The following is a 25,096-nucleotide window of genomic DNA, read 5'->3' on the forward strand; positions in this document are numbered from 1 at the left end:
AAATCCATTTATTTATTTATTTTTCAGCTTGTCTAAACCCATCAGGCTATTTTTGTTATTTGTGTACATTGTATCACCATGGTAACCGCCCTCCCAGCATAATGTCACCGCAAAGAATCAAAAACAAGAACTGATCAGACCAGTTTCAAGAAAATATGGCTGTTACGCACTGTACATTATCAAAACAGGGCATTTGTGATGAGACTTGCATGTGGGAGGAGTAATAAAAGCTCAAAGTACAGTTACAAATACTATGAGATTAAAAACCACTGATGGAAGACCAACGTATAGCTCGATACTGCCACCTCTGGATGTGACATGTACGCACGTTTCTGTTCACGTTTCAGACTTTTTGTACTAAGCTGTAAAAACTATATGATGTGTAAATATGTAAATAAAGTGTCCATTTGTGTTGGAATAAGCACAGCCACAGCAGGTGTCGAGGTCTTTTACTGTATCAAAGTAAAGCATAAAGCAAACATTTCTTTCACAATTACTTTTTTTTTTTTTTTAAACATTATCACAAATTATTACAGCACTTCTGGACTGCAGCATCAAACGGGCCTTTTTGGCACACGGTTAACTGAGCACAGAGAATCTTTGGTTTACACAATCTTTACTTTTGATACAAATGAAATGCAATTAAAAAAAAGAAAAAAAATAATCATACAAAGCACGAACACATAAGGGCAGTATAACGAATTTAGAATTACATCGAGTCAAGGCACTTTTCATATGGTTACTGAATGCTTAAAGCTGCCCTCACTGCAGAAATCAATATTTAAAAAAGGTAAAAATGACTGAATTCACAAATTTTAAGTTGTATTTGTACCTGACGTTTTGACCAATTACATTTATTTACTTTATGTATTTATTTATTTAATTATTTTGATCATTTTGACATGTAGGCTATCAGGATTTATTTATTTTTTTTGTATTTTTGCATTTTTTATGTGGTAGTTTAAAAAAAATCCACCTCAAATTTGATAAATGTGTTATAAAGCTGCACTACCTAACTTTTCTGGTGGAGGTCAGTGCGTTATTTGCTTGTCTCCATGGAGGTGTTATTGCTTTGCCTGGAATGTTCCACAGTATGACATTAAACTCTAACTTATCAGTATATCCGTGGAGACAAGCGGGTGACTCCACCAGGCCAAGTTACGAGTCAGATCTGTGAAGAGGCAATCCCGCTCACATTAAAGGTCCTATATTACGCACAATTGACTCGCTTTAAGTCATGTGATAATGTCGTTTCCTCCTCAAAAACAGACCTGGAGTTGTGTTTTGTCTACATCTCCAAAGTTCAAAATGCTCTGTTCCACCTTGTGATGTCATGAAGTGATAGTTTTCAAGTTAACCAATAGCTTTTATCTTTTGTTCAGTAGAGATCGGCAACTCCAGGGCTAAAATTATCCAAACGATTCTGGTGAAACTGCATGAAGTTTAAAAATAGAGCGGAGCACTTCCTGTATCACATGACATCACAAGGTGTAATTATCATCTGAGAAAAGAACTCAGCCTAAATATGCAGCGTGTGTGTGTTACACGTGTGTGAATGAGACAAAACACAACTTCAGGTCTGTTTGTGATGAGAAAGCATTATAACATAGAGCAGAAAATGGCATAATATGGGCCCTTTAAAGTTTTCAGGGTTGCACCGATACCGATACTGGATACTAGAAAAGTTGCATAGTGTTCCTTTAGTAATAGTGTTCCAATAATCTACACCTTTTAAATTAACCCGACTCAGTAAAGTCACCCAGTTCAAGTCTCACTTCAAGCCATTTTTTGATAATTTAAATATTTATTTTTGCAGTGCAAAAGAGTAGGGATGCACCGATCAGCTTTTTCTGTTCTGATACCGATGCCGATACCTGGGCTTTAAGCATCTGCCGATACTGAATAGCCACTGACTGAAAATATCATTTATGTCCTTTAAACACAAACAGCATCAGGTAAAAATGATCCACATGTATTTTCACAAGGCTGTGGCAAGGCCTGTAATTACTTTAAATGACAAAACACAAGTTTAATATTATGAGACTTTGACTTGTAAATCGTACTATTACACCAGTTGGCTCTGTGCCGGCTACTTCCCATCAGAGGAACAGCCCGACCATTTCTGGCATAATGTCTGTGAGGTTTTTGCAGAATTGTGCTAAAATGTTTAAATCAGACAGATGAGGCCGTGGACAGAGCTGTGGGTGGACGTCACTGACAACATGTTGAACACTAGAGAGGAAAACTGCACCAGAGGATACTGCTGGGCACAATGCTAATGCTAACTTCTATTAAAACGCTAAATGCAGATTAAGGACACAATTTTTAGGTGTAGATTATTTCAGTCAGTGGCGTTATTTAAATATTTATTAGGCTCTTAAAATTAGCATTAGCATTATTATTGAGTCATAAACATGAGCCTTTGTAAACAGGTGCGATTTTGTCTGCATTTGTAAAGTGTTAAACATGTTGTCAGTGACATTCCACTCGACTTCACAAAAACCTCAAAACCAAAATGGAATATCGGCTAAACCAATATCCCCATCCAAAATTTTCAATACCGACACCGATATCCGATACCAATATCACATCGGTGCATCCCTACGAAAAGGTAATTAAAACGCTAGGCTGAAAAATTGCATAGCTCCCTACAGTACGACAATTCAGGTAAAATAAAGACAAAAAAGTTAACCCATGAGCGGCAAGCACTAACTACAGTACAGGAAACTACAAGCTAAAGAGTCAGCAAACGGCAAAACCCCCAAAGCTCCACAGCCCCACAGCTGGTGATTACAAAACATCTCATCCAAAACTAAAGACGAACGAAGAGAGAGGTCCACAGCACAGAGTCCTACATGATGGAGCAGCTCTCAGGCTTCACACGGCCCTGGAGGAGGAGACAGAGTGTTCAATACGCAGACCAATGTTTGTGTTGAGTACTGGTCATCCAAAAACTAAACCCTGGTGCACCCACTTGTTGGACGGCACACAACACAACGTGAGGAATTTAAAGCATACGGCAAGTCACAGCACTCTGGGCCCCGCGAGGTAACGTCTCTGTAATTGTACTCCTTAGCTGCGAGGTTACCGATGTTTCTGCATGTGTAAAAGTGAGTAAGAGCAGAAGAGCTTCACCCTGAACGGGACCATCTCCTCCTGATTCTTTTTCATTTACTGAGGAGTGCTTGTGTTTACTGTTGGGCACAAAGATTGATCGCAGATTCACTGAGATGAGGGTTCACTCTGAGACCGAGACGCCAATATATCAGACGGACTTGATCTCAGCTGCAGCTCAATCCATGATTTTTAGCTATGACTGAAAATTTTCCCCATAATCCTACATTTTTCATCGCAGACAAACAAAATCGTGCAGTGGACATGAGGCTTAAAAGAAAATTAAAACTAAAACTATGATTTTTGTAAGCTAAATCGAAGAGGTTGAGCGGCTTGAAAGAAGGTCTAAGTTCCTTTAAAAGACAAAAGTAAAATCTGGAAACTGGGAAAAAAAAGCTGTAGGAGTGAAGACGTTTCGCTGCTCATCCAAGTCGCTTCTTACAATCTGAGCAGAACTGAGTCTTCACTCCTACAACTTTTTTGTGGATCAGACCTGGACGATTGAAGGATTACACAGACATCTTCCTTTAACTTTATTATTAACATATTTTTTTTACATCTTTATTAATTAAATATATTTCATTTTCAAATTTGCACTGCTTCCTCCATCTGACAGCAACTGCAGTCCACTTCTTTCCAGTTATTAAGGCTGATCGTCACAGTCCTTTTCTGGTCTTATCTGATTATCGCAGTCCTACCTGGCTGTTTTAATCTTACCCATCTGGACTGGTTACCTTAGTTCTACCTATCGGGGTTGGTTGTATTATTACTCTTCCCCTTACCCTTAGTCCTCCCTTTCAGTCCTGGTTGTTGCGGTCCTACTTGTCTGGTTAACACAGTCCTACCTGTCTAGTCTAGTTGTCTTAGTCCCCCGTGTGGACTGGTTACCATAGTCCTGCCTATCAGGTCTTGTCATAGTCCTACCTGGTTGTGTCCCATGATGTAGGAGTGACCGCCGAGCCCCTCCGGCAGACCGCCCCCGCAGGCCCCTCCTCTCTCCGAAGGCTGACCGCAGGCGTCGCAGATGACCGTGCGGCTGCGCAGGTTGTACTCACGCTCCACTTCACTGGTGCTGTGAGTGGTCTGCACATGGACACATACACATCTGTAGGCTACTGTCAAAATGCAATATATCCTCATTTGAACAGCTAGCTTATTTATAGATTTTATTTAAAAAAAACAAACAAAAAACACACTATATATTGGAATGAGTCAAACACTAGAGGGTTCCAATATACTGAAAAAACTAAAACAAGTAAATATTATTCATAATACATTACAATAATTTTAATTTGAAATCACATTTTTAAGAGAATCAGTACTTAAATATACCAGAAAAAAACATGTATTTATATAGTTCTACAAATCAACTAAAACTCAAATCCAAACGCCCACTGACCAGTCTGGAGCTTATATTTTGTAGTATAAAGTGTGTGTGCATGTGTCAGTGACTGTTACCGATTCTTCGTCGTCTTCCAGCAGAATCATGGTCACTTTCCTTGAAGCCAGCTCCTGCCAACAATATCTATGTTTATCCATATTCAAAAACAGTCATATTCCATTATATTAACTGGATTTTGGCAGGAGGAGTTCTTTGTACCATACTGAGTCTAAATCAGGACGAAACTAGGACATGAAACAAAAGTTATGAATGCAACTATGGTTCTATGAATCCTGGATGAATGACTCCCTTTGCACATGTGCAGGGAACATTCACTACTTCCCTCTGGCAGTCATTATGAAAGAAACCAAACCAAACTAAGACTAGACCAGGACTAAATCAGAACTATTCCACAGTTTGAAGCAGAGACACACCTCTCCACTGGTGTTGATCAGGGTGATCTCCAGTTTGTCTCCGGTGCTCCAGGCGTCCTGGGTCTTCCACACCAGGTCTGTGGGGGGGTTATGGGTCCCTCCCCCTGAGGCCGCCCAGACCTGACAGAAGCACAGTGACAGACCAGTGAGCCGAGGGTTACAGAGCCACGGAACAAAAGACTAATGAACAGAACTAACTGAAACATTACATCTTAAATAGTACTAATTTCAGTTCTGATGCAATGAAAATGCGGGGGCAAAATCCACATAGATAAAATCCTCCTCTTGTGAGTGAGTCGAGTGAGACCGTCAGAGCTCATATCAACATTACCGTGACAGTGGCTCCGGCCTTCAGGGTGAACTTATGAGGAAACTTGTAGATCAGCGCAGTGCCCCCTCCAGCCTGACTCTTCAGCTGCCAGCCAGACAGAGACTGGTCCTGAGCACAAACAACAGTAAAAGATCTAAACATCCAATTATAAAAAAAATATTGGAGGTCCTATACAAGGTATAACTGAAAACGAATCATATTTATGGAAAAAAACGAAAATCATCTTTGGCCATACTACAGGACAGAGGGTCTTTATCTGCTCTGTGCTGCTAAATAAGCAGCTGCTCATGTCTAAGTCTGTTAGTTGTGTGTAGTGAAGGAAATCTATGCACTGAAATAATCTAAAAGAATGTGTACTACCAGCTGATTATGTGCAATGGCAGTGGGACCAAGCGAGTGGGACTCTTGACAAGGAGACGATAACAGTTAAATATTCAGTTTGAGTTACTCAAACGTGTGAATAAAACAAAACTCAACTCCAACAATGTAAAATACTGAAACATGGTTAACTGCTAACAGACTGTTTAGTTCACCTGAAAAGGAGAGGATTACTGAATGTCCGTTACCTCGTCAGACTTGTTGCTGAGGCGGATGAACTTGCCGTCCAGGTCCACCTCATCCACAGTGACCCTGCCGCTGGCTGAGGCCAGCTGGCTGATGCGGGCTTTGGTGACTGTTGTCTCAGAGTCCAGGTCCAGGCGCTTCCTCTTGGCACTGGTGCCAGAGGAGGTCCGGCTGCTGGATGCCACCTGCACGGTGGACTTGGCTTGGATGCCAGAGGTGGAGTGGGCGCCAGAGGAGTTGCGGCTACTAGTTGCGGCCTGGGTGGCGGGGGTGGCGGGGGTGGCGTGGGTGCCAGAGGAGTTACGGCTGCTGGATGCTGCCTTGGTGCTGGAGGACGTCTGGTACAGCACCCGGCTGTGTGCAGACCCAGACGTCCTGCTCACCGTCATTTTGCCAGAGGTCGGGCTGGGGGACAGCCTCAGGCTGGGGACACAGAACACGTATACCATAATATTACTACAATAAATGCTACAATCATATTGATCGCAATAATGATGGAAGGCAAAAGATATTGTAAAATAAATATGGTGGTGGTGGTACATGCCCCTGTTGTCCCCGTGTGTGCCAGCTTACCGTTCCTCCTCGCCCTCCAGAAGCTTCCTGTAGGCGTGGATCTCCATGTCCAGGGCCAGCTTGATGTCGAGGAGGTCCTGGTACTCCTCGAGCTGCAGCTGCATGCGGGCCGTGAGATCTGCCATCTGCCTCTCCTTCTCGTCCATACGCCTCCTCATCATGTCACGCTCCCGAGCCAGGGCCTCCTCCAGCTCTCGCACCTTTCCCTCGGACTGGGACAGCTGCACGGGGATAGAGTAGACAGGGGTCAGGCACAGGGAAGCAAGAAATATGAAGTGTAGATCTGTGCAGTCTTACAAACAGGAAGCCGATACTGTACATATGAGGCTTGTACGTGTCTATATAAAGTTCAGAGTGCTGTAATTTTGTCATTTCATGCAGCTAAAGTAGCAATGTAGCCCAAGACACCATTCCTCTTGGGGATAAATTGTGTTCTGTGACTTTTATTTATCCTTAAAATAACTACTGAACAACTTAATGAATAAAAGTTCAAATACGTATTATGAGATGTTCTAGGCCAAAATCAGCCATAAATAGTCTTATTACATTACATTACATTTTGGCTTTGGTTCTTAATATTATGGAACCCATACCCAATTTTCAGTATCGCCACCGATATTCAATACCAGTATCGGTATCAGTGCATTCCTAATCTGGGCTGAGCAGAAGGCCTACCTGTTTCTGGAGCAGGCTGATCAGAGGGTGCTACCTGTGTGTGACTATAGGAGCCTACCTGGGTGTGAGTACAGGGGCCTACCTCTGTGTGAGCAGGCTGAGCAGAGGGTCCTACCTGTTTCTGGAGCATGGCGAGCTGGTCGGACATGCCCTGAATCCTGACCCTGGTCTGATGCAGCTCCTCCTGAGTGGCTCCCACCAGGTGACTGTTCCTGTTGGCCGACTCCCGGGCGTTCTCCAGCTGCACACAGGGACGTGTCCTCACCATTTACACAGACAGTCATTTCTACTTTACAAAGATGTGAGCCTGGCCACTGGTGAACCTCCTCAAGTTCAGGTGTAATTGACCGGTTTATTAGCCAATACTACTTTTACATGCACGGAAAACCGATATATTTGTCAAAAGCATGTAAACCCGGGAAATATAATTTAGGTATGATGGACTGAATCTGAAAGGTCCCAATTACATATCCAGAGAAGCAGGTAGATACTGGGATACCCGCTGCATGTAACAGCGACTGATAATGATTTACATTAGGCGCAGACTAGGAGAGGACTGCACGGGGTAAAAAACACCCAGGTAAATATTAGACATGTGTTTGTCATTAGTGTGGATCTAAAACAAGTGAGTAAATGGACAAACTACAGTCTCTCCACCGAAGACTAAAATGTGTTTTTTTACTGTTTTGGTCTGCTTCGTAAAAGTGAAAGTAAAAACGACCATAGCTTCAATGTGTTTATTTGTGCTGCCCAGAGCAAATACCCTGTGAGTCATGCAGTTTGTAGCATGTCTGAAAATCAAATTCTCAATGTAAATGAGATGATGCTAATCTATCTATTCATTTTTATTAGAAGGTAAAGCTGCAAAGTTTTAGTGCTAAAGCTAAATTAGTAGATTCACTTGAACGCCTCGTAGCTATCATTCGCACCTGTCCGGTTCTTAGACCACTCATGTCGCAGTCTACAGTAGGTCAGACAGGTTCTGGGGCAAAGACTATTTGGATTTGGTTGTTTACATGCGCAGAGAAGCCAGAGTGCGCTAAACGTAGTGTATGAGTATGTAAAGCAGAGAGTACCTTAGCGGTGTAGGTCTTGTCCAGCTCCTCCTTGTAGAGCCGGACCTGCTCCTCATGCTGGGCCCTGAGATCGGCCAGAGCCTCCTGGAGCTTGGATTCAAAGTCTCTCCTGCCACCGTCCACCTCTACCAGACGGCTCTCATGACGCATCCTGGTCTCGCGCTGCTCCTACGCACACAGAGGAGGGATAGAGTGAGAGACTGAAAAACAATGCAGCATATTAATATGTTTTAGAAGTTTCAGTTTAGTTTTTGATGCTCTGAATTCCCCCTCCCTTTGCTCTCCGTGCCAAGTCACTGTCCCTTCAGCGCGTTATCACAACATAACCAACGTAAATCCCCCAAATGAAACTACTGCACATTGCATCAGGTTTGTCTAGTTGTTGTGTACAGTTTTGGATCATGTTTCTTAAAGCTAACGGTAAGGAGAGTTTGGATAAGCGTCGGGACTGAGACTCGATGCCCCCTTAACTCCCATTCAGAGTTAATATGATTCTGTAAAGCTGTCTGGTTTCATGTGCAGAGGTTGTGACTGTTGTTGGGTGCAGTGTGAGAGAACCTCGTTGTAGATGTTCTTCTGGAACTCCAGCTCCTCCTTCACGGTCTGCAGACGGTTCTCCGCGTCCACTCTCCTCAGCATCTCCTCCTGAAGCTGCTTCTTAATGTCTGCCAGGCTTCCTTCCAGCTAGAGATCGAGGAGACAGATCCATACATGTTCACAAACCTACTCAGATCTACAACTTATCTAGTCTATTTGCATTTTATTTACAACAGATGCCCTCCCATGCAGGTTATGAGCTCAGGGCATGTTGCCAAAGATCTACAGCAACAGAAAGTGATCCAGCTTCATAGTATTCTTAACCAACGTTAATCTCAAAGTTACTTAGCGAACCCTCTAATAGTTTCGTAGTACAGGCATATTGTCCGGAAAAGCATCAAAACCAAGTATGAACTGGGTCTAAACCAGGACTGATCCAGGAGTGAACTAAAGGCTGATTTGTACCAAGATTATTCCTGGTGTAAACTTGGTTTCGTCCTGATCTAGTTCTGGTTTTGTCATAATTTAGTCCAATTCTGATCTGCTGTGTAGAAATGTGAAGGAATCTAAGGTATCTAAACCTGGACAAAATCAGGTCTGAACCAGGAATAAACCAGGTCTGGACCAGGACTAAACTAGGACTAAACCTGGATTTGAGTCTATTTACTTTGGCAATGTGTGCCTTGAGCTCCTTGACCTTCCCCTCCAGAGCTATCAGGGAGGTCAGGGAGGCGCCAGGACTAAACCAGGACTAAACCAGGACTAAACCAGGACTAAACCAGGACTAAACCAGGGCTAAGCCAGGGCTAAACAAGGACTAAACCAGGACTAAACCAGGACTAAACCAGGACTAAACCAGGACTAAACCAGGACTAAACCAGGACTAAACAAGTACTAAACAAGTACTAAACCAGGACTAAACCAGGACTAAACAAGGGCTAAACCAGGGCTAAGCCAGGGCTAAGCCAGGGCTAAACCAGGACTAAACCAGGACTAAACCAGAACTAAACCAGGACTAAACCAGGACTAAACCAGGACTAAACTAGGTATGATCAAATACTAAACCAGGACTTGTGGAGCATATTTACCTTGGCAATGTTTGCCTTGAGCTCCTTGACCTCTAGCTCCAGAGCTCTCTTCTCCCCCAGGGCGGTATTCAGGGAGGCATCCTTGGAGTTGAGCAGGGCCTCGAGCTCCCTCAGCCGGGCCAGAGCCGCCTCCAGGTCAGCCTCCTTCTTAGTGTTCCTGTGGAGAGAGCAGAGTACAGCAGCAGTGAGGACACAACCAACCAGAGGGGGGCAGAATTACACACAACCAGATCTAAAACAGGTTTAATCAGGGCTAAACCGGAAATAAACTGGAACTAAACTGGAACTAAACCACAACTAACTCAAAAGCCTCCTTACTGTTCCTGTGGAGAGAGCAGAGCAGAGGACAGCTTCAGTGAGAACATAACCAACCAGAGGGGGGCAGAGTTACACAACCGGTCTAAACCAGGCCTAAAGCAGGTCTAAATCAAGACTAAATCATGAATAACCTTATACCAGGCAAAAAAAGAACCAAATCAAAAGCTTCCTTCTTACCATTTCTGTGGAGAAAACGTAAAGCCCACCACAACCAATCAGAAGCGGGCAGAGTGATAGAACTACATCTAAAACAGATCTGAACTAAAACTAAATTACGAGTAAATATGAACCAAGCAAAAGCAGGACTAAACCAGGACTAAATTATGTATAAAACATGGCTAAATCAATAGTAAAGCAGGACTAAATCATGATTAAACCAGGATTTAACTAGAACTAAACCAGGTCTAAATGAGGACAGTGATTTATCCAGGACTTGGAGAGTGTTTCTGGACCATAAGTGTAACTATCATAGGCAGTAACAAGAGCATTTCATATGGGCTGAGTGAAAGTAAAATCTCGATTGAATCACATGAAATAACAACATCTGATTTTGATTGAAGCAGCTTCATTCTAAATAAACTGTGCGTCCCAGAATCTGTCTCCTATGCATCACATGTGAAACATTTTAGTGTCCCCTCCAACAGGCTTGAGGCAGCACTAGACTCCCCTAGAAAGCCAACGTACTCCCATAGATTTCCCTCCATTTACATAGCACATTTAATCTCAACTAAAATTGTGCAAATGTAACACAATCATTTTCAATTAGTCTTCATAATTCACAAATACAAGGCTCTAAATGAACATGTTAAGTGTTCCTCTCCTCATTGTAGAACTTAACACCTCTATAGCAATGAAAAATATCTAGTGCCGCCCTAGTGTTATAGTGTTGGCCTCGCCACCACCTCTCACACACATCTGGCCGTGACAGTGATGAGTGGAGTTCTGCATTAACACAATCAGTGAAGGCCCATTTCCTGTGGTCAACGAGCTAATTACTAACAATCTGTTTAACCTCCCCTCTGCTGCGGGCCCCTCCTTCTACTAGAGCAAATCTGTATGATTCTACAGGGTGGCACTTACAGCTTCACACTGTAATTAAAAAAATAATAATAAAAGCATGTGTTTTTTCATTTTTGGTGTTTTTATTAGACTGAAAATGGTAGAAAAACATGCGGCCTTACTGTGAATGTGACAGTAGAATGTGATTTTCAACATTAAATAGTAGTACTTTTTATATTCCCATGTGCAATCCCTCAGTGTCCAGGTAGGTTCCATAGTGGTCCATAGTTATATGTGTCTTATACTTGTTCTGATGCAGCTCAAGATCATTCTAAAGCTATTCAGGAAAGGTTCATTTCTGTCCTGTAAATGTGACTTTTTTTAGTATTGATACCTTTTTTTTTTTAAATATCGATCAGTATCTGCTGTTTGATCCTTTTGACAACCCTAGTGCTTACTGTAGTGAAGCTTGCACCTCCACAAACTTGACTCTTATTTGGCCTGTCTCTTTGGAAAAGCTGTACTTATCAACATTACAACACTGGAACATTCTCCACTGAGACTGATCATTTAAAGTATGGTTTTAACTTGACTTATTTCCATGGAATCGTGCAGGTGACGTGCCGCCTCTAGAAAGTTACACTGATGCTAACAGTGAGTTTAGACACATGTGCCACAGCAGTTGGGTGTCTGTGAATGGAGCTTTCATGAGTCTGGTGACATCATGGCACTACTACAGAACAACTGGCAAAGCAAAACCAGTCATACCAGCACACTGCACACTGCACACTGCGATATACACTGCTACACACAACACTTATCGAGCAGGGACCATTATTTTACCCACTGACATGCTGGGGACCCACATATCCTTCATCGACCTGAGAAGCTACTGTCTTATATAAGAACAAGTATTACATTCTGGTTAATAAAGATGATTTGTCTAGTTACTATGTACAGTTTTGCATCATGTTTTTGTATATTTATGGAGAATTGTCGTGTGGGACCATGGGTGACGTAGGCTTGTGGGCGGAGCGTTGCACAGAACCTTACAGCTAAAAGTAAGGAAAGAGATCGCTAGAATACTCAGACATGTAATGGTGACATCTAAAACCTCTTCAGACATGTTTTTGAAGAGGAGACAACGTTATAACATGGTAAAAAGCTAAATATTGATTCTGCAAGATGCCTCCTCTTTAACATGCCACCCCGTTCATTTAAATTCACTCTAGTCTGGAGCGCTTTTCTAAAAACCCTTGGAGATCCCCTGAGAATCTTTGCTGAAATGAACTGAAATGTCATGTCGGGAATGACCATCCTAAATCCTAAACAAATTTTTTCTTTGGGTGTAATTCTGAGGACAGATGACCAAACTTGTCCTTCTACGGCCTTGTCTTCTTTGTGTGTGGTTGGGCAGGAATCCAGTGATCAAGTGAGCACAAATGGGAGACACCCTCTGAGGCGGGAATACAGATAAGGCGGGAGATGGTCATGTGACAGGAATACAGTAAGGAATGTCCATAAGTGAGTCATCAAAGTGTGCTCGGTCCCCCGCCCACACGCACACACAGAAACAGTGTATGGGGCTTTTCAATCAACAGTCAAACTGCTCAGTATAAACAGAGCTCATGAAAATACACAATACAGCAAAATGCACCCAGTCGCAGCTGCCCCGGGCCAGCTGGAGCGAGAATGAATAGTTTAGATGAAAGTATTCAGTTGCTTTTGAAAGGGAAACATTATGTAATAGACTTGGGGGAGCTTTTAAGCAAGTTTTAACTGTTTCCTTCACATTAAAAAGGCTGTGCACCAGATTTTTACCGTCTTAAAAACATGAAAAACAGAACTAGTTCATTTTACATGGTTTGCAAAGGTCCAAAGTTATTCCTCACTTACTAAATGCATTCTGAGCATCTTAATTATTCACCATGATGAGTACTTTTCACAACTTTCACAGACCACAGTGGAGTTTGGCCGGTAATACTGACAACAACTAGCATGCTAACATGCACTACCTGATCATATCTTGGTCCTTGGACAACAAAACCCTTCATAATTAGGTGCAGATATACTGTATAAGCAGACATTCTGACCTGCTTATACAGTATATCTGTACTGGGGCAAGACACATTGTATTCACTCCATGGGAAAACTCAGGTGCAGGCCCTTTAAGTGTAAGTTGGACTTTGATTAGTGCATATTTGAGTAATAGTGTACTGTGCATTATTTGAGGAATGGATGCTGAGAAAATTTTTGTTTTCACCTACCCCCTATGTCCAACCATTTCTTTATACTTTTTTGACAAAAGAAGAGTGAATCTGGAGCTGTATCCTGTCCAGAGGGCATGACTGACATGGATTAACCAATCGGAGAGACGCGGCATTTGTGTCAAAACAAACACGCCTGCTTATGCATAAAAAAGTTGGAAAAACCAACAGCGAGGACTGAGAAACAGCGCAGATCAACACTCAAAAGCTCTTATTTATCTCAGGTCAAAGAAGTTATACATTTTGTTCTGAATTATATGAGAATTTTTCAATTTCAGATGCTTCTGGATTCAGAGTAGAAGGGACTGGCTGCTCAGGCACGTGCCACTATGAAGAGGCGGGGAACCAGCAGAACAGGAAGTCAAAGGACCGGTTTATGTTATTAAACTTTTTCAGATCAATATTCCCTGTGCCCCTGTGCCCGGGTGGGTTTCCTCCAGTTCCCCGGTAAACCCAAAACATGCACCATAGGTCAAATCCTCCAGCTAAGGTAATCCTGACCAAGACTAGCTCAAGATCTGGAGATGGGCCCCTGAGTGCTGCATAGCACCTTTATTTCATTTTACAGACACTTTTGGTGTGATATTTAAACCTCAAAACATTTACAGACATGTTTTAGCACATTCCTGGTGCATGATCTGATCATTATCAGGAGATAGTGATTTATTTGTCATATCGTCCAGCCCTTTTTTTCACAAGTTTATTTGTACAGCATAATGGATACACAAAGTGCTTTACAGAAGAAGAAAGACATTAAAATCACAATACAACTAATCAAAACATAAATAATCATCATAAAATAAACATTAAAAGATAAGAGTGCTGAATAAAAACCTCATATGCACAGCTAAACAGAACCAGTTTGGACCTGGACTTAAACATTGTCTATTCTCTGAGCCGTATGAAGCCAGTGCAGGACTCATGTGCTCGTACTTCCTGGTTCTAGTCAGGACCAGAGCAGCATTGTTCTGGATGTACATTGTTCTTTCCTCATGAGCCAAAAATATATAAAAAAATAAAAATAACTACATGGTGAACTGGATTGCACAAATGACTTCTTGTGGACCCAACCTCGTGACGTTCCTAGTGAACAGAAACTGCCTCACTATCTCACCCCTGCTCATCTGCAGAAGGTAAACCAGGAAATGAATGTAAATGATTACTGTTGAAGTCTGTTTTAAGAGGTTTTAGATGTCATCCGTGCATATTTGAGTATTTTAGTGATCTATCCTGGGCCCTATTCAAACCCTCCTTATGGTTAACTGTGAGATTCTGTGCAAGACTCCCCCCACAAGTCTACATCACCCATGCCCCCACACGACAATTCTCCATAAATACACAAAAACATGATACAAAATGTACACAGCAACTTGACAAACCTGATGCGATGTGCAGTAGTTTGATTAATGACGGACAGTAAAGGGAGGGGAGAATCGGAGCATAAAAATCTAACAGAGGATCGGCTCGAGATCACTCCATTAAATCAAACTTGATAACGTGCACACCCCTAGGAGATATTCAAATAAAAGGACAGGAGTGAGCGAGGCAGGTGAGGCGAGCAGACCAGTATGACAGCAGCAGATGTTTGAAGACGAGTTTGACAGGATTATTACACAGGTCTACCACAAACATAGCACTTATTTTTATACCCAGGAGCCAGAGGGAGCCTGTAGTCTGTAACTAAAGTACTGCAGGATTGTAACTATTAAATAACATGTCTGTCAAGCTGCTCACTTCAGACACTAGTGAGACCGGCTACTGGTGTGGAAGAGCTGATTTGAACAAAAACAAACAACTTGGCCATCATGCGTAATGATTTTGTAATTAAGAATAAATCAGTGTTACAATTGTTTGGAAGCGACGGCATCTGACACGCAGGGACATTTCGGAAATAAACTAAAGGGCCAGCAGCTTTTACACAGAATATGACCCCACGGAGACACAGGGACATCTCAAAGAGGACTGCGGCACACTTTGTAACTTAATTGTGAAGTCAAATTATGATTTCTATTTGATTTCAGTCCACTGCTCAGCCTGCTCGGAGTAATACTAATGAGGGATGCGCACCACACTGTTACTGCGAGGTGTTTACAAGACAGAAGTGGGCCGTCCCCTCGCACATTTAACCAGAAACATGCCGTCTCGTAACCCGGGATTTACAATGAACTCCTCCGGCAGAGATTCCTCCGACCGCAAACCTACAATTTTGGAAAGGAGAATACCTGGGCTCAACTCTGCCTCCTGCCCTTTATAGAGGGACTGTGATGCAATACCGACTTTTTTGAGCTTTTTACCATGTTGTTCCCCCCCATGCATAGTTTTAAAAGGTGTTTTTGAATAATTATGAAGTGAATGCGAGACAGATATATTCAATTCTATACTATGGGGCATTCCAGGTGAAGCAAGAACCTTCTCCATAGAGACTACACTAGTTTTAAGGTTTAGTTTTAGTCAAAAAAATCACGTGAAATACAAGTTTGGTTCAGTTCAGAGCTTACATATGCAGAGCTCCAGACTTGTTATTTCGGTGGCGAGTTTGCTCATGGTCTGGTTTGAGTTTTGTGATCGAAAAAGAATTCAATCCAAACCAGGCAGCTTAGATCTAACGCCCCATCAGCCCATTATGTTAAAGGAACTGCATGTGACCATTCAGTTTTCAAATTTTTGTTCAAATCAAACACAGCTTTTACTGATAACTATTGTAATGCTGATACATACAGTTCCTTTAAAACATATCGTTATTTAAAAAGGTGCAATATGTAACTTTTCGGGTGGAAGGTCTGCCATCTGCTTGCTGTTCCTTTGCCTAAGATGTTCCACAGCATAGCATTAAAAACATATGACTTAACGTACACGATCTGTGGAGAAACGAGGCCGCTCACAGTAAGAATGCATGTTTTTCAAGGTATTGTGTTGAGCAATAAAAAAAAACCATCTGTTATTGAATTCATGCATGATAGACCAGTTTAATGCCATACTGTGGAACATTTCAAAGCAAAACATCTACTGCTTTGGGCTCAACATTGTCCACGTTTCTACTTCCTGCACTGTTTTAAGCAATGGAACATCCACCAGGAAAAAGCAGCGGCGAGAGAAAGTATTGTGCAAAAGTTTTGTGTAGTAAACGAAAGCATCTGCACACGTTTACGATGCCAGGACTCGCTCTCTCAATACGCCTTTGTTTGGCATTCAGCCGCTGTTACTTAAGCAGCCCCGACGAGAGCCAGAGGAGCCGGAGAGAGGAGCCGGAGAGAGGAGTCTTCCTGGAGACCGCCATCTTAAAACCATTTACTACCATGTGTGTGAGTCATCGGGCCTCCAGCCAGCTGTGGAAACTTTGAGGGCCGCAAAGAACCACACTTTACAAAAGGAACAGATCCGGTTTCACTAAAGGAGGAGGAGCACGGAGTTGGTGAACCAGGGTTATAGTGGAAAACTATCACAATTCTGCTAAAAAACACGATCTACTCAGAATATCTCACTCTCCGTCTCCTCCTCAGAACATCTCGCACTCTCCTCCATCTCCTCCTCTGAGCATCTCACACTCCTCCATCTCCTCCTCAAAACATCTTACACTCCTCCATCTCCTCCGCAAAACATCTTACTCTCCTCCATCTCCTCCTCAAAACATCTTACACTCCTCCATCACCTTCTCAGAACATCTCACAATTCATCACCTCCTCAGAACATCGGTCTCTCCTCAGAACGTCTCACACTCATCCATCACCTTCTCAGAACATGTCACTCTCCACCATCACCTCCTTAGAACATCTCACTCTCCTCAGGACATCTTGCTCTCCACCATCATTCTCCTCAGAACATCTCACGCTTCTCCGTCACCTTCTCAGAACATCTTACTTTTCTCAGAACATCTCGTGCTTCTCCTTCACCTCCTCAGAACATGTCACTCTCCTCTAGGACCGACGATCTAGGCATTTTTAGAGTATCGGCTTTGAGAGAGCAGCTTAAACACAGACTAAAGCTGCTAAAATATTATTAATGACAGAGAGCATTTGTTTTGTCTCTTTGATGTCTTCATGAGTTTTAAGAGTGAAAACCAAACTTTGGACAGATCAGCGGAGGAGCAGAGCCGATGTGAAGTCGTCATGTGCTTCAGGCAGGCGTCTCTCTTTTTACAGGCCTCAAACACGAATAATATGCTGAAAAAACACTGCCTTTAGAAACAGGGACTAACACTGTGTTCTGAAACAGCTGTGGAGGAGTTTAAGACATTATTTTACAATATTATAACAAATTCTTAAACCATTTTTTAAGTAGGCCTTTGACTATGCCTATAAGGTAATCATTTTATATTAATCCATCTCCTCCTCAGACCGTCTCACTCTGCTCCATCTCCTCCTCAAAACGTCTCACTCTGCTCCATCTCCTCCTCAGAACATCTCACTCTGCTCCATCTCCTCCTCAGAACATCTCACTCTCCTCCATCTCCTTCTCTGCTGTTACACTTATATAAAGGAACATTCACAGGAGAAACCGGAAAACTGGCCAGTCGATTACAGGAAATACTTGACACTCCAAATAGTGTTATCAGTAGACTCACCAAAGCTATAGAGTCAAACAGTGTGATCCTTAGGGACACTCCCTCTTCCTGTTGCTTCAGCTACACCCCCCATCCAAAGACTATACTACACAGTGTACAGGCTAGTGCTTCATGACAACAGAAATATTACTTAGTGCAGCTTTAATTTGCAGCTTTGTGGTCTAAAACAGTCAAAACAGTCAAAACAGTGTGCTGCCATCTCTCCCCTTTAGTCCTCCAGACCCCGCCCTTCCCCCTCCCCTTTAGTCCTCCAGACCCCGTCCGCCCTCTTTAGTCCTCCAGACCCCGCCCGCCCAATTTAGTCCTCCAGACCCCGCCCTTCCCCCCTCCGCTTTAGTCCTCCAGACCCCGCCCATCCCCCCGCCCCTTTAGTCCTCCAGACTTCAGTGGAAGTGAAAATGCAAATTGATACTTCGTAGTGACATCGCGCTGGGGGTTTACTGCACGCCTGCACGCATGGTTATGGTGGAATGTTGAGAAGTTACCATGGTGACAAAACGCATGCGATAACAAACATTGCCAAATAAGGTTTTTTTTTTTAGGTCTAAGTCTAAAGTCAGAAAACACCAAATGGATTTAAACAGCACACATCAGCTCACGTGTCGTAGTTCCAGCTAAGTCAGTTCTCTGTGTTAAAATAAAGCTCAGAATAAAGTCTAAATTGAGTAACAGAGCTTCAGTTGGCGTCACATCCTCGGGGATTGTGGGTGACATCAGCTGCGAAGTATCACGACTGTGCCCCTTTGAGTAGCTTCTCGTGTTTGTAACGCACAATGTAAACCACGTCCTTCTCATTGTCAGACACTTTCACTGGGAGGTGTGGGCGGTTTGGACAGGTGTGACCCGCAGCGGCAGTGTATAGGTGTGTCTCATCCATCACCACGGCAATTCACTCACACACACCCACTCACACACACACCCACACATATATATATACACACACACACACACACACACAGACAGACAGAGCAGGGCAGGGAGGGGCTGTTCACTCTGCACGCACACACGTTGGGTTTCCATGCTGTGTGGGGAGATTACCTTGACTTCCGTTCATTTCCTGTAAACTGACCGTAAAGTGACTGTAGCTGCTTTTTTCTCCATGTATTTGAGCAAAATGTGCCTTGCCCCAGTACAGATACATTGCATAAGCAGCTCTTGAGGTCAAAATGAGACCACTGCGCGCTACCTGCATCGAATTATAACGCGTTTAACCCTCTGGTGCACAGCGGTCACTGCGGTGGACAGCTACTAAAACATAACTTTCTCTTTAATGCATTGGTTTAAATGGTGGAGCTGCATATGAGCGTCTAGAGTGCTCTCTGCTGCCACACTCCATTGAGGTCAATTCAGTGGTCAATCGGTGTAACTGCAAGTAAATTTCCTTGGTTTTTGATTGTTTTTTGTTATACAGGCCTAAACATTGCGCCTATACAGTGTTGAAATTTCCCCCAAAAATTGGTCCGAGAATCAGAAAGTGCGCTGTTGGCATGCTAGACGGCGATTCCGCTTTGGCCGCTAGTTGTGAAAAGCGCTTTTAAACTCATCACGGTGAATAATTAGGATGTTCAGAGTGCAGGAGGTGAGTGAGGAGTAACTTTGGACAACTGCAAACTGTTTAAAATGAACTACGAAGAGAAATTAGGTAATCGTCTTTAACCTAAACCTTAACCGCAACCTAATCATTGGCAGATTCTCATAGTCAAGCCTCTATAGGAACCTCTAAATTATAGAAAAACATTAAACCATAAATCTTTAAATCATGTTGTTGATCTAATAAAGGATTTACATCATGGGGACCTGATTTTGTCCTCATGATGCGAGTGTGTGCGGAGATATCAGTCCTCACAATGTGATAAAAACCCATCCACACACACTTTCACTGATAGTAAAGCGTTATCTGGTATTATCACGGTCACATCTAAAGTACAGTAAACTCTGAACAATGAGCAAACTTTACAATCCAAGCCTCACGGATCGCTGGATTTTCCGATTCAATTCGAGTTCGTCTTTGCTTTCGATATTAAAAGACGTCGCGCTTGATTTATATCGTCTTAAAACGTGAAAAAACAGAACAATTTCAAAGCGATTTGCAGAGGTCCGAAGTTATTCCTCACTCACTTCTGCATTCAGAGCATCCTAATTATTCACCGAGTTTATAAGCGCATTTTCGCAACTATCAGAGGACAGAGCGGGGTTTTGCCGTCACTCTAAAGCTAACAACAACTAGCATGCTAACCACACGCTTTCTAATTCTCGTATAATAAAACCCGGCGGACTCATTTTGACCTTATACGATAGATCTGGTCCTGGGGTCTGACTAATTTTGCGCCAACACGTCAGAAAACCTTTAACACAACAAACGTTTTCCTCTGAACTCTGCGCTAAACCACATGCTAAAAATACGCTAATGATTCACGCCATTTTGATCTTGATGAAACGCACAGACCTTTTCTAAACCTAAGGGCCAGGGTCGGGGTTTACGTACAGGCTTCTTCCACTTTCTTAGTTCCAGACTTTTCCTGCATCAGTTTTCACTTTTCCAACAGCACAGTCAGTGTCGGGAAGTAACTGAATAAATACATGTACCAAAAATACATATTCAGAATACTAATTTTGACTTCCTGCATTCCAGAACAGTTACTTTTTCATTTGGTGGTATTCAAAACATAGTTACTTTCCTAATTTAAATGGAATACATGGCGGTACTTCATTAAGATATTTTAGTTTTTAACTGCGAAGTATTAGTGAGAAAAAAACAAACAGAACGCTGCTCTTGTGATGAGTGTTTGTGTGATTCAAGCTGTAATTATATCTCATGTTTTTTCACTATAACATAACGCAACTCAGTATAAAGGTACTCTAGTACTCAGAATGCAGTACTCTGGTTGGACAATGTAAAGGAATAAATTACAAAATACTTAATACTGAAAACCCGCATTAAAATGTAACTAAATAAAAAGTATTCTTCCCATCACTGTCCATAGAGCATCATGTGGGTGACCCTGGAGTTTTCTTCTTGACGTACACTCTTTTACAGCTCCTATATGACGACTTAATTATAGTTGTTTGCCAAAATATATTGATTATCCACGTGTTCTTAAGGAGAGCGGGGTTGCCTTTCCACAGATCTGGAGTCTCATTTATAAAACTATGTGGAATTCTAGAAACAAAACACAAACTTCCACCAGCCTCCTCAAACCTGCTTTTTCTGAGCACAGACTGAGATATGCAGATACACAGAAGGCACACACACACACACACACACACACACACACACCCACACACAAACACACTTTAGAGTTTTTGACTGGAAGGCCAATTTCCAAGTAAAGTTGTGTTTTTATAGATCACACACTTAACGTGGAAAATCACACACACATTTTTGTACAACACAAGCTTCATAAATGAGGCCCCTGAGCTGTACCTCGTCAGCTGGTTCCACCCGCTCGGCTTCACGGGGATAGATACGTACAATCACTTTACAACATCACAGACAATAACATCTCCATGGAGACAAGCAGGTTAGGCAACTTTTGCACTTTTAAGGTGGAAATGTTACTTGGTGCCCCTTTAAACATAACTATTGTGTCAAAATCATATAAAGTATTATGAACTATCGGCCTCGTCCTTACTATCAAAATTGAGTTTGGAATTGTAGTATTGTTGTAAACATTAATCTAAGCCTACTGGACTTTAAACCAGGACAGATCTTTGAGGCTGTATCCCGTCCCGTTGGGGTGAGATGCATTGTGGGTACATGATCATACAGTAGGAGAACATTCCTACAGGAGCCCACCGCAGTCAGGGGTTTTCCTGCCCCCTGCCCCGAGCACCAAGCTCCAGTCCTTTCTTCCTGCTCCGTGAGCACACAGCCCATACCAGAGGCCTGAGTCACCCACGTCACATGACCCACAGACAAGCACCGCCATGGCAACCACACACCAAACAACAACTGCCAATGCAAATGGAGCACAGACACAGAGAAGGAACACATCTGGACCTGAGAAGACCTGAGCTAATGCTAGCACACAGAGCACCCGGCCGGAGCAGGCTAATGCTAGCACACAGAGCACCCAGCCGGAGCAGGCTAATGCTAGCACACAGAGCACCCAGCCGGAGCAGGCTAATGTCAACATACACAGAGCACCCAGCCGGAGCAGGCTAATGTCAACATACACAGAGCACCCAGCCGGAGCAGGCTAATGTCAACATACACAGAGCACCCAGCCGGAGCAGGCTAATGTCAACATACACAGAGCACCCAGCCGGAGCAGGCTAATGTCAACATACACAGAGCACCCAGCCGGAGCAGGCTAATGTCAACATACACAGAGCACCCAGCCGGAGCAGGCTAATGCTAGCACACAGAGCAGCCAGCCGGAACAGGCTAATGCTAGCACACAGAGCACCCAGCCGGAGCAGGCTAATGCTAGCACACACAAAGCACCCAGCCGGAGCAGGCTAATGCTAGCACACACAGAGCACCCAGCCGGAGCAGGCTAATGCTAGCATACAGGCAGCATCCAGCCAGAGCAGGCTAATGCTAGCATACAGGCAGCATCCAGCCAGAGCAGGCTAATGCTAGCATACAGGCAGCATCCAGCCAGAGCAGGCTAATGCTAGCATACACAGAGCACCCAGCTGGAGCAGGCTAATGCTAGCATACACAGAGCACCCAGCCGGAGCAGGCTAATGTCAACATACAGAGAGCACCCAGCCGGAGCAGGCTAATGCTAGCATACAGGCAGCATCCAGCCAGAGCAGGCTAATGCTAGCATATGGAGAGCACCCAGCTGGAGCAGGCTAATGCTAGCATACGGAGAGTACCCAGCTGGAGCAGGCTAATGCTAGCATATGGAGAGCACCCAGCTGGAGCAGGCTAATGCTAGCATACGGAGAGTACCCAGCTGGAGCAGGATCATGTCAACATACAGAGAGCACCCAGCTGGAGCAGGCTAATGTCAACATACAGAGAGCACCCAGCCGGAGCAGGCTAATGCTAGCATACAGGCAGCATCCAGCCAGAGCAGGCTAATGCTAGCATATGGAGAGCACCCAGCTGGAGCAGGCTAATGCTAGCATACGGAGAGTACCCAGCTGGAGCAGGCTAATGCTAGCATACGGAGAGTACCCAGCTGGAGCAGGATCATGTCAACATACAGAGCGCACCCAGCTGGAGCAGGCTAATGCTAGCATACAGAGAGCATCCAACCGGAGCAGGCTAGTACTAACATATAGAGAGAGCACCTAACCGGAGGACAGGGAGGGACATGTCTCAGTGTCTCGCTGAGACCACGTGCCGAGACAGGCCCAGAGGCCTCAGATCTGCAGGTTTATGATCTGCTGTGTAAATATGTAACCGCACACTGAACACTGAAGTATGTGAAAGTTATCATTACTGTACTGTGCAACCAAAGTCTAGACTCTGCACTGACTCTGCTGCCTGTCGACTACCACTGCATACTACTACTACTACTACTACTACTTTAACTGCATTTAACAACTGTCCAATGTTTACTTCAACTAAACTCATTCATTTAGATACATTTCCACCAACACTGATGACAAAAGTCCCACAGTCCCTCTGATGTTCCACTTCTCTGTTCCGCTCAGGTGGAGGTCACAGCACAGAAAACACTTGTAGGTGACACATGCAGCGCGACTCAAACTTTTCACACCAAGTGTCACCAAAGAAAACATTTGGCTCTCGGAGCACGACCAGATCTAAACAAAGGTCAAGGTGAGATACACTTTATTGTCCCCACACTTTATTGTGAGACCAAGTCCCTGTTGTGCAAGTCTCAAGTCTTTGGCCTCAAGTCCCAAGTCACGTCCCAAGTCACGTCCCAAGTCACGTCCCAAGTCACGTCCCAAGTCACGTCCCAAGTCACGTCCCAAGTCACGTCCCAAGTCACATCCTCTGCTTTATGCTTCAAGTCATTTCAAGTCTTTAAACAAAAGAACCAAATGCAGCTCAAACTTCTGCAATTCAGAAGATTTTAAAACTACATCATCCTGCTCAAAAAGTCATGGTGACAAATAGAGACGTAATGATCAATCTCCCGGTGTGATATTTATTGTGATATTTTGGCGAGGCTGATGGTGTGTAAGTGACCGTGTGCAGGTGGCCGTGTGCAGGTGGCCGTGTGCAGGTGGCCGTGTGCAGGTGGCCGTGTGCAGGTGACCGTGTGCAGGTGGCCGTGTGCAGGTGGCCGTGTGCAGGTGACCGTGTGAGTCTGACCTGGCCTTGAGCTCCTGGTGCTCCTGGCGCAGCTTGCCCAGCTCCAGCTGCAGGCGGGCACGTTCCTTGGCCACCTGGTCCAGGGTGTGGCGGGCGTCAGCCAGCTCACTCTCATAGGCCGCCTTGATGCCCGACAGGTCGCGAGTCACGGTGGACTCGGACTCAGTGATGCGCATGCGCAGGCTGGTGTTCTCCGCCTCTAGGGAGCGCACTTTGTCTATGTAGACAGCCAGGCGATCATTAAGGTTACACAGATCCTCCTTCTCCTGCAGCCGGCTGATCCGGGCCGGGGACACGGCACTGCGCACACGCTTGGTGCCCGGGGTCTCCATGGTGACAATCTGAGGAGGAATACACAGGAGGGTGACGCACAGTGGCACATGATAGAACAAAAGTGAAAGTAGACTTCAAAGATTCTGACTAATCTCACGTTTCATTTCATGTTCCACAACAGAGTAAGAGTCAACAAACCACTGTCATCCTGTTTGTACCATCCCGAAAAACACCAGATCCTACAACAACTGTAGTGTGTCTACTAACGCCACAGTGATCACACACACTGAAACAAAACATCAACTGTGTGAGTGTGTGTGTGTGTGTGTGAGTGTGTGAAAGAGAGGGAGGGGTGAACACACACACACACGCACATGCAAAGCTGACACACCCACGTGAACAAACCAGTCTCACCAGAGCTCACAGCAAAGTTTTCAGACCAGACCAATGACCCAGCGGATAAGTTCCCTCTGGCCCTAGGGCGGGAGCAGTGTTAGACTGACCTGTAGCGGGGGCAGAGGAGGTGCTGTCTGTAGCCTTCAGAGGGGGCCTGTGGGTGGGTACTCTCTGGAGCGAGGCTGGGTAGCAGGAGCACGCTGGAGCTGTGGAGCAGAGGGTGTGTGAGTTGTCGGGAGCACTCTGCCTCTGCTCTGCACATGTACTG

At 44.0% G+C, this 25,096-nt stretch overlaps 1 protein-coding gene across 1 annotated transcript; it reads right to left on the reverse strand.

Annotated features, from left to right (window-relative positions):
- Positions 1-25,096, reverse strand: LOC117384299 (lamin-A-like). Its single transcript, XM_033981588.2, has 13 exons — positions 24,936-25,096; positions 24,160-24,500; positions 9,774-9,930; positions 8,707-8,832; positions 8,149-8,316; positions 7,188-7,313; positions 6,398-6,618; positions 5,827-6,247; positions 5,261-5,368; positions 4,930-5,049; positions 4,573-4,626; positions 4,039-4,197; positions 1-2,887 (listed from the first exon to the last, which is right to left on the reverse strand). Exons 2-13 carry the CDS (start codon positions 24,489-24,491, stop codon positions 2,852-2,854), a joined length of 2,028 nt encoding a protein of 675 aa, XP_033837479.1. The 5' UTR covers positions 24,492-24,500; positions 24,936-25,096; the 3' UTR covers positions 1-2,851.

Source organism: Periophthalmus magnuspinnatus, chromosome 16 (assembly GCF_009829125.3).
Source record: "Periophthalmus magnuspinnatus isolate fPerMag1 chromosome 16, fPerMag1.2.pri, whole genome shotgun sequence".
In the NCBI taxonomy this organism is placed as follows: domain Eukaryota; kingdom Metazoa; phylum Chordata; class Actinopteri; order Gobiiformes; family Gobiidae; genus Periophthalmus; species Periophthalmus magnuspinnatus.